Source organism: Papaver somniferum, chromosome 6, assembly GCF_003573695.1.
Source record: "Papaver somniferum cultivar HN1 chromosome 6, ASM357369v1, whole genome shotgun sequence".
NCBI classification, from domain to species: domain Eukaryota; kingdom Viridiplantae; phylum Streptophyta; class Magnoliopsida; order Ranunculales; family Papaveraceae; genus Papaver; species Papaver somniferum.
This window is the reverse complement of record NC_039363.1, coordinates 4,020,487-4,031,398: the sequence shown is the minus strand read 5'-3', so window position 1 is coordinate 4,031,398 and position 10,912 is coordinate 4,020,487. Positions and strand designations below refer to the sequence as shown.

The 10,912-nt window shown below is 35.1% G+C and overlaps 1 protein-coding gene across 1 annotated transcript; it reads right to left on the bottom strand.

Annotated features, from left to right (window-relative positions):
* Positions 1-625: 625 nt before the first annotated feature.
* On the bottom strand, positions 626-3,862 carry LOC113286722 (glucan 1,3-beta-glucosidase-like). The gene is made up of 10 exons (XM_026535320.1): positions 3,739-3,862; positions 3,514-3,641; positions 3,313-3,432; positions 2,799-2,987; positions 2,543-2,704; positions 2,270-2,439; positions 2,018-2,173; positions 1,511-1,872; positions 1,151-1,411; positions 626-921 (listed from the first exon to the last, which is right to left on the bottom strand). The coding sequence occupies exons 1-9, from the start codon at positions 3,800-3,802 to the stop codon at positions 1,221-1,223; spliced, it is 1,542 nt and encodes a 513-aa protein (XP_026391105.1). The 5' UTR covers positions 3,803-3,862; the 3' UTR covers positions 626-921; positions 1,151-1,220.
* Positions 3,863-10,912: the final 7,050 nt, after the last annotated feature.

The window sequence follows — 10,912 nt, the reverse complement described above, 5'->3', positions numbered from 1 at the left end:
CTTCTATTACTCCAAATTATATGATCAAGTGAACACTTACTATAACACTCGCTAACATGTGTGGAGAGCAATACTGAAACGCGATTACTTCAATAGTCCTTGGGAAATCGTTTCTTTTATGGGTGCTATGCTATTATACTTTTTTTTTTCTTTTTTTTTTACATTCACATCTATTTGTTTGCTGTTCTTTCTGTCAGCATCCATAATTCTTAAAATTTAATCCCCCTTCATTTGTTATTTTGAATATTTCTTAGGAATTTCCCGGCTATATGTATTGGTTATTTATACGGAAAATGGGTCTTTTGTCCAAATATTTTTAAAACATGGTTCCAATGGACGAGTAAAAATTAGTATAGGTGGAATGGACACTACAAAAACAGTAAGGATGAAACTGGATTCATCCTGACTTAAACTTAAAAATAGTAAGGATAAAACTGGATGCATCCTGATGTAAATTAAAAATAAGAAAAAATATTAGAAAATAGATAGGATGAAGTTGTTTACATCTTGGCTATTTTTATATTCTTGTCCATTTAAACAGTATCAAAATCAAAATGTCCTTTTCACCCAGGAATTATTGATTTTGGTCTTTTTAACCAATTTTGTGTAAATAATATGTATCTTATCTTCTCAAGTAGAATATAATGTATAGACGCATATTCCCTTAGAGGGAACTTATTACAGTGTAGAATTTATTCTTAATAACCTGGCCCAATATGGGAACCTTACATGATATGATTCATGGAATTTATTCTTATAGTGGCATTACATTATCTGGAATTTATTCTTATAGAGTTGTTTTATTGCATTACATTATCTGGTGCAAGTAGAGATATCCACATGCTAATAGGAATAACTGAAACTTGCTTTCGACTTGCTTGCTTGGTAAACGACGATACCCTTGGGGTGAAATTTTCTGACCTGCTTGATAAAGCATATAAGTTTAGCGGAGTCGCAGGAAATGTGATATAACGTGGCCAGAAATTTGAAAACCTCGTAACTCAGATTCTAACTAGTATTACAAAATGATCTTGGGTATGTTCCTACTTATACAACAAAACCTCCATTTAAATTACACTACAAAGGAATAAATTCTATATAAGAATAAAAAAAATTGGTCTCAACTTGGCTTAATCGGTGCAAAAATTACCTTAATATAAGAATAACCTCTATATAAGAATATTTTTGTACGGTCCCAAGGATATTCTTATATAAAGGTTCTACTGTAACTGCATGATTTTGTTCTTGATGTTTTTCTTGAAATCCCACCGAGGCGCTGTTTCATGCTTCAGTGTCCAATATGCCCATCCAAACGAAGCTGAACCATACACTTCTAACTGTGCCTTACTGTAGTCTTGGAGTTCCATGCGAGTCCCGGGATCTCCTCTGCCAAATGTGTTCACCCATTCCCCTGCATTCATAACCGTCAAAGCTCATAAAATTGACTTCCGGTTTTGATATCAATAAACACAAATAATGTTTCTATGAACGAAATGGAAACAAGCCTTACCAACAAATACTAGTGGTCCATTACGAGCGTTTAGGGATTCCACGTCACGCCTCCTTTCGTTTTTTATGTACTGAATATTCTCCGACGGGCTCTTATTCCAGAAGAGTTCAATATAGAGATTGTAGAAGTGAAAATCCACCACGAGCTTTGGTAAATTCTTAAGTTCATTGGCATCGTAAATTTCATATAAGTTACGAGCGTTGATCCTCTGACTTATTAGTACATAAGCTCTATCTGAATACTTCCGCACAATTTTATATCCTTTTGAGTAGTACGGTATTAAGACCTCATATAGAGAATTTTGAGGAACAATTGGTTCATTCAATAGTTCAATCCCCAACAGAGCAGGATGCTTTCCGTAACTGCAAATGAAAGATGAGTCGACCGGTTTCCAATATTTTAAACAAATATTTATAACTTATATTGAAGAGAACTCACTGACAAGTGACAAGAAACCCGCAAGAGTGGTATTAGAGTAAGTTATATCTAGAGATAAATGTATCTTACTTGGAAGCTAGGAAATCTATAGCTTTAAGGCTTTCCTGGACGTTGTCATTGTATTTATGCCAATCAATAGTACCATCTCGACTAGCGCTGTGCTCCATCCCATTTTGGGAACCCCGGGATGCATGAAGACCGATTATGCATTTTATGTTATACTTCCTGCAGGACAAGTTATTAAAGGTAAGTTTATAAATAAGTGATTGTTGGAAAACTTATAAGGAGTATGATGAACAGAAAATGAGAAGAGAGACCCACTCTGCCCATTCGAATGCCATCTGTAAATATGCCGCGCTTCCCCCAATATAAGGAGGTTCTGGATTGGAATCATCTTTAATCCACCACCCAACAGGAATTCTTACTGTGTTTATACCTTGGCTACTAAGAAACTGAAAGTCTTGCTCTGTAATGAAGCTGCTTCTGTGCTCCTGCAGTTCAACCAAGAAAAGAAAAATATATAACATACAATATCTTCTGATCTCCAATAATTGTTAACAATATTTTAAGTGTTACGGGACAATGGAAATTTACATCGAGCACTTTTTTCGCCTCTTGATATCCATACCCATTGCTGAGTTGGTAGTCTCCTCGCATATTACTACCATCAAAGGTCATTTCAAATATGGCTGCATTACCGTCATCCCATCCTGGGATCCCAATATAGTCTGCCTTGAGCACATTTCCAGGAGACGCCTAAATAAAAGTCAAAATTATAAACATCTTAATCACAACAACCTCAAGGAAGGCAAGTGAGAAGTTAAAATGCCTGAGGGTATCATATACGTACCTGCAGATATGAACCGCTAGAATGTCTAATACGAACTTTATCATGGTCAGATCTATCAACAGTAAATGTTTCTGTTGATGAAGGCGGGTAACTTGATTTTGCGGTGACAGGGGCCCCTTTTCCATCACAGGATAAAAAATGTCCATCATAGGTCCGAAACTGATATTCCGTCGCAGATATTCGCCATAACTGCAACAGAGTAGCTACACGAATGATCTCCAACACATTTGAAAGATATACAGTCTGGTATCGGACATACATTTTTACTCTATTGACATAATTTACGAGCTCCGTAAGTGCACCGATATTTATAAACTTTATATCATTGTAGCATTTTAAAAGCCTTGTGCAACGAGTAAAAACACAAATTAATTAAAATGATAATTTTAGGAATGTAACCTTACAGGTTGTCAAATATCAAAAAGTTTTAGAATTAAAATACAAAGTGAAAAATGTCACCCTTTTCGAGACGGAAGGAGGATAAACTTTGGTCAAATTTCTATGACTATCTTACTCTGAAGGTTTCCCAAGTATCAGCTTTGGTTTGGTCGATGGCAACACTTGAACCTCCTCCATCCTTCGCACTTACATACTTGTACGATTTCAGAGATTTGAACCGAACCTTTGCTCCATCCTGCATTAATATAAAAGCCAACCAAAATTTACATGCATTCAAGTAAAGTCCACACAAAATCACTCCATAAAGATTACTTACAAGCATATCTGCTCGGACAATGTTATTAAATAGTGAAGGCGTGATGAATCCTTCAATAACCAACCATCCACCTAAGTTCACACCTTTTACTTTAGTATCACCATTACTTAACCCATCCACAGATAAAGCTGAAATCATATAAAACAGAACTCACTAAGATACCTATTTCTTATAACAACAAAATCTCATCTAAAGAAGAAGAACAAAAAAAGCAATGCATTTTACCGGAGTGTGCCCAAGAGAGGAAAAGAATTGAAAGTAGAAGCCATTTGCAAGAAACAGATTCCATGGAGTGAATACAAGATGTAATGCTTAAAGAAGAAGCTGAAGATGACTATATATATAGGAGTTCTGATAGGATGCACGCCTCTACCCTCTTGCATAAAGACCTTAGTAACTTTTGAGTGAGAAACCCGTGTAATTAATTAATTCTACAGCTGTAGATACCTACCCTGATTGACCCGCCGGACTGGAGTAAAGACTACTCAGGAGTCAAGACAAGCAGCAGTTGTTTTTTAGTCATGAGAACTACTCTTACTCTACGGCAAGTCCTCTATCAAGAGGGCCTACAAATGAAGTGTGCTTAACGCCTATGGGAGTGTGTTTAACGCCAGTGGAATCTTTTCAAACCTTAAGACATAGAGTAGTTCTACAAGACTACAACTACTACGGAGTAATAAATGTTGTTCGTACAAATTTCAGGGTATGTTGGATAAAGATAAAACCTGGTTAGAAATAATAAATCACCAAATATTTTTAGTAAACGTAAATTTACTTTTTTTTTGTATTAGTATTAATAATAGTGATTAGTTTTTAATAATTTTGATTAGCGTTTAATATAAATGATTAGTGATTAAGATAATTAAGGATAAAAGTTTGTGCTAATGATAATTTTTTGGGGAAAAAAAAGTTAGGTTTTTTTGGAGAAGTGAAGGGGAAGCGAGGAAAATTTTGTGTTTTGATGCAAGGAATCTCAAAGGGTGAGGAGGGATAATTTTCATCTAAATAACCTAGGATATACACATTAACTACAATAATGATTCGGAAAGGGCTGAATTTTTAGATTACCAAAACTCAAACCCAAACTCAAACTCAAACTCATAATGATGATTTTTTATCTTCAAACCCAACTATAATAACACATTGTATCAACATATTTTGGTTTTGTTCTTTGTCCCATAGGTTAAAAATCTCTAAATTATCGCTTGCAACTGAAACCCAACATCGAAGTAGAGAAATATTAAAAGATTCTGGTTTTATTCTTCGTCCATGAAGAGCATGCAGAGAAATCAGAGAAATATTAAAAGATTCTGATTTTACACAAACCCAATCCCAAACTCAAACTCAAACTCAAACCCAAACTCATAATGATGATTTTTTTTTTCAACCCCAACTACAATAATATAATGTATCAACAGATTTTGGTTTTGTTTATTGTCATATATACATATGTTGTCCATACCGATTATTGAACCATGTTTTTATTGTTTTTGTAGATATGAACTTCAGCCACCTAGAATTTTATTCTTGAGATCTCGCCCCAGGAGGATGTTCTTATGGTGCACAAAGGCCTTGGTACCCATAATCCTCTACAAGTTATGTTACGGCTGTGAGACCCGTTGTGATCAGGCCCTCGCACTTGAAAAAAGATTTCACTAGAAGATCTCATTGAGATCATCAGGTTAGCAAGGATAAGGAGGGATGCGATTGTTGTTGGGAGGGCACACAAGAGAAGTTTGGATGGTTTATTTAAAGAAATGGCGACAACTCAAGCCTTTGTTGAATTCAGAAGTTGTTGCTCCTTCTACTGCTCATACTCGTGATGTTGTTGCACCATGATGTTGATGATCACTTTTAAATATTTTAATTTATAATTTTTAATATACTTGGTTGTTTAAGTTTTAACGCTTTTTTGGATGATTTGGGTTTTTTTTTTTTTGACAATTATGATTTTAATTATGACGATCTGCATAATGGGTTTACGGAAAAAAAATTATGCTTGGTCCGTACTATGTTTTGAAAATATAGACAAAAAATAGGGTTATACGATTGCGCATATAAACAGATTACGAAGGGTTCATCATATAATCGGTTTATGTGGGTGTCAATATAATCCTATACTTCAAGCTTTAGAAGTAGTGCAGTTTTTCTGTATCTTTTTCTAGTTAGAATCGGAGTAATGTGAAAATATATAGACCGGTTATTGTTGGTGAAAATTCAATTTCTTGCGCACAACCGGTTTACGTTTTCAAACATAAAAAATGACATAATCGGTTTTTTCGACACTCGAGAATACCGATTATGCTGATTATTTTACTTTTACCGAAAAAAATTAGTTGTTGGGGTCTTTCTCTATATAAACTGTAGGATCCAAATATCGCACAACACATTTGTTAGTATGCGAGACTCAATTATTTCCTTATCTTGCGAGATTGTAACAGAGTCTGTGAAATTATAATGAGAGCAGAATCTCGCAACAGTTACGCCCCAGCGAAGTTTTACCAGTAAGTGTTTGGGAGGAATTCACAGAGCTATCTAAAGAATGACGTAACAAATGATGTCAGTTTCATCACAAGGAAAGCGTGAAGATCTTGCGAAATTAATCATTATAAGTCTGCGAGAATGTCGCAGGACAGATCCGAAAATAAAGGTTGACTTAGCTGTCATCCACTATGTAAAACCCTATATAAAGGACCGAGTAGTTCATGTAGGAGAGAGATCTCTTTCGAGTGTTGAGCAAGAAAATAGGAGAGAGAAAGTCTAAGAGCGACTGTAACTTTCTTGATTTCATTTACTTTTGTAAGATTTGTGAGTTTCATTAATAAAATTAGGGTTTATTGATCATAAAATGTGTTAAGTATTGTAAATTCTTATGAGGGGTGTGTTGTAGGAAAACCTGCAACTACATATTGGCGCTAGAAACAGGGAATTAGGGAATGAATGGAGAAAGATAGCTTCACCAGAAATACCATAGACGTCTGTAAAAATGATTTATCCAATAAGGAAGAGAAATAAGATAAAGGAATAAAGAGTAAGAAGGAAATTTTCATACCATAGAGTTGTTGCTTATTGGCATTCTGAAGACAAGAATTTTATCTTTCTGACTTGAAGAATCCGATTCTAATTGATTATTCTTCCTACGAAGATCAACAACTTCAGCTTCAAGTTCTTTATTCCTGCTATGAAGTTGTAGATTCTTCTTTTCAAGAATCTCGCGTCTTCTCTCCAAATCTGAAGCTACATCGAAAGAAGCCTTTCCAGTCTGCGAAAGAATACAAAAATGGACAAAACGTAATATAATTATGAACTATAATTGCGAAAAAGGAAAAAAACAGAGAAATGAAAGCATACCTGAATACCAAGTGAGTTCAAGAAGCTGGGAGTAATTGATCGAGAGACTCCATGAAGAGAATCATCACTAGTACAATTATGGTCTTTGGTCACGGTTGACCTTGTCACGTCTGTATCTATAAACGGGACTAAAGCTACGTTTGTCCCGGGTAAATGTATTTCCGAGACCATTTCACATCTCTTTGGATACGTGTACATTTGACGCGTGTCAAATGTACATTAAGTTTAAATCAGTCCACAATGTTACACACGATCAAAAGTTAGAACTTCTTTGGTTCTTAAATGAACTTCTACACTCCCGTCTTCCACGATCTCTTACACCTCTGCTCACCTTCTTACGTTTTAGGGTAATCGTTCCTCTTTGCTTCCTCGTCTCTCTGTCATCCATTCCCAAATAAAAACTTTATTGTATCTTGATTGTTTAATCTGATTTCATGTTCCTAAGCGTAATCAATTGGAAGTTTCGAATCAGTCGGTCAATGTTTTGTCTCCCTAGATCAGATAGTACATGAAGTTTTATTGTTAAAATAGAGGTTGACGCAGTAATCAACGCATTTTTCTATTTGATGGTGAAACTGATGTTCATTAAGCTTGGATTTTTTCTGGTAAGAGTCTGAAGGCGTTAATTTTTGGCTCGCTTTTGCTTAATGAATGCAATAATTTGCTCAAATTTTAAATTACTGAATTCCTTTTTGTATATTAGGGTTTTCTTATTTGAAATCATGGCACATTATTTTTTTTCCAATTTCGATTGTGTTTGAATTTGAAAATAGGTACCCTAAAATAAGCATTGTTAGAGTACATGAGATCCATGCTTTTTTATGTGAAAGGTAAGTTAGTTTTATCTTCAATTGTTGAAGAGAACCCCAATTTCTATTTCACCCAATTATCGATTTGGTTGTACTCAAAATTATCAGGGATTGATATGTGTACTTTTAGTATAGTTATGTCAGAATGTTGATGTGAATTTCGAGGCCCTTCGCCCTTGCTGTAATGAGATGTTCGGTTGTCGTTATCACCATGATGGATAAAAAGTTAAGAACAAAAATCCATTCTTTTTATGTTCTAGATTTACAATTGTCATTATTTTGTTTGAATGTAATGAATATGTTTTTGCTTAATTTAGGAGAATTTATCTACCATTTGGCCATCATGGTTCCAGCTTGATATTAGTTTTGATCTGGTTCAGATAGGTGATATGTGAAGATGATAGTAAATTTTGCGTCTTTGTTAGGACAATGATGGTCTACTGATCATTGATGGTGGTGTTGGTACATATTCACTCTATTGTTAAACTTAAAATTTGCGTTCAATTAGTTTAATATCATGATAGACGCAAAATCCATTTCTATGAATTGATTATTATCATCTGTACAAAATGAATACTAAATGTGTTATATGTAGATGGTGTTTGTGCCAATTCAAATAACTTGTTACGCATTTTCGTTTAGGTCTGACTTATTCTTCACAATTCCTTCGAATTACCTTTCTAGGATTTGAGAAGGAGAGGCGTAAACTCAAGTGCTTAATCAATTTATGGTGATTTTACATTTTAATTTAGGGATTTGTATGTGAATTCTTATTATATATGGTTCTGGAAACTTTTCCAAATAGTTCGCGTACCCAAGAAATGAAGGTCAAAGCTCCATTTGTGGCATCCTTTTCGTCACGAGGGCCTAATTCTGGTTCATGTCATCTACTCAAAGTAAGAATGTTGTATCACTAAAATGATATTAGTCTCCTTCCTTAGGTTTAAGTTTAACATCTTTGCACTAGAAAAGCGCTTGTAAAAATTCAAATCGGTTTTATGAAACTTCTGACAAATGTTTAGAGTTGCTAAAAGTCCTTATGTTAATGTTATTGAAAAGCCCGATATCACGGCACCAGGCATTGACATTTTGGTAGCATTTACTCCGCTTAGGTCAATAAGTGGTATAGAAGGTGATACCAAGCATTCCAAGTTCAAAATCATGTCAGGTGCATCCATGTCATGCCCTCACGTCGCTGGTGTTGCTGCTTACGTCAAGTCATTCCATCCATCTTGGTCTCCTTCTGCCATTAAATCTGCCACTCACCACCGGTAAGACAAACTCAAAAATCACTCTAAGTCCTAGATTTCCAAGTCCATACTCAAAAATAATCCTAGTTATAGTTTGACATTCACAAATTTCTTAGTTTTTTTCCTTTTTTTGCAACTATAATCTGCGTTCGATATCTAGTTCAGCTAGAGAAGATATAAAACTGGCGCCCTTGCATCAATCATTTGAATTCACACTAGATATATCCTTTACTAAAAACTACTGGGTGAACGGTCATTGTGGGTGTGGTCGAAATAAAGTTGTTCACACTCCTGAGAATCAGACTTCAGGTGATAGTGGAGGACTCAGAAAGGGTATCCTTATGTTAAATCTCTACAGATATTTCATCAGTTCTAATAATGTGACAGTCAGTGTTGATGCAAGTTTAGAATAATGCTTTAAGTTTCTTAAGCATCTTACTTGTTGACCGCAGGGTTTGTGTTTTGTGCGAGGCCTGGCAACAGGAAATACACAATTCACAAAAACATTGGCTCATTATACCGACATCTAAAGCTTTCCAAGAAAAACTCCATGTCTCTGAAGTAAGCCTACGGGCTAGAGATAAAATAGATGATCGTTATATTCAAATTGATTTTAGTATGGATACTTCTCCTGAGAACATAGACTGTAGGACCCACAACTGCAAGAAATTTAAGCAAATAAACTTACTTTTGATGCTCAGCAATGTCCTAAGTTATCATACAAGGGAGATACAAATTGTGAACCCCTTCCATTTACCAATATGAAAAACGAGTTGATAGTTGTTAAATTGTTTCAACAACACTAGGAATGACATCCAACGATCAGGTATGGAACTGTCTTGTTAGAACTAGCTTATACTTTTGTTACCATCCTTCATTGTGTATTTTTCGTTTCTCTAGCTATTTTTTACCCCACTGCTTGATAGCGATGGAATAGTGAAGATTGGGGATTTCGGTGTTTCAACTTGTATATTTTACAAGGGTGACAGGCAACACTCAAGCAATACTTTTATAGTAACTCCATGCTGGTCAGTTTTTTTTCCTCTTCAAACACGTTTTTTCTCAGTGAAACCTACTATTTCTTCCATTTTTTTTGTTTTTTTTTTCTTTTTCATTGTTGTACACAATTTGAAATTGGAAACATTCCCATATTTTACAGGGATGGCTCAAATGTTTTGGAGACAGGATGTTGATACGATTTCAAGTAAGTGGGTATTTCTTATTTCTTACTGTACCGTATAACAGTTTTTGCTTTGCATGAAAACTACCGATACAGAGAACCCTTGTCTCATATGCCTATAAGAACCATTATCTACTCTTGTGAAGTTTCTTTGTGTACACAAATTACAGAGTTGGCCCATAATCATCCTCCCTTCTCGAAGTACCCTCCGATAAAGGTAAACAAGTTTTCTGAATGCTTCTGTAAAGCTATTTCAGTAATTCGAAAGAGCTTTTGACTTGTGTCTCTCCTGGTGGTCTTTGTTGAATATATTGCATCAAAATACGTTCATAATATATATTGTATGGATCAACTTCTTCTTGACGGCTGTAGTTCCCTTTGGTTGAATTGATTATATCCACCTACATGTGACCAGAGAATGAAGAAAACAGTCAACTTGGTTACTCAAGTATGGTGTGTTGGGTAGATTTAGCTTAAACAAATTAGAGTCAAAATAATTTTGCTACTTCCTCTAGTGATTGGAGCTGCAGAAGTGGTAAACGGTTGGCTATCTGACTTAGACCTACAACAGTTATTCGCAGTTCGCTCAGGTTATATTCTGATCATTAATTTTATAAACTGAACTTAAGACATACAAATTGTTTCTTTCATTATATCGTTGATATATCAGACCAAGAACTTTAGTTGTATTGTTTGATCTAGAAATATGATAAAATGGTGAACCACACAAATTTGGTACATTTCAGGAATTTCTGGTAAAGTGTAAAGATATGCAGAGGCAGCATGCCATTCGATTCCAGGCACACCAA

Coding starts and splice junctions, on each gene's coding strand:
- LOC113286722 (XM_026535320.1), bottom strand. CDS start 3,802: ATGGAATCTGTTTCTTGCAAATGGCTTCTACTTTCAATTCTTTTCCTC. Junction 2,988..3,312: donor ATACTTGGGAAACCTTCAGA/GTAAGATAGTCA, acceptor ACTCTGTTGCAG/TTATGGCGAATATCTGCGAC. Junction 2,705..2,798: donor CTAGCGGTTCATATCTGCAG/GTACGTATATGA, acceptor ACTTTTATTTAG/GCGTCTCCTGGAAATGTGCT.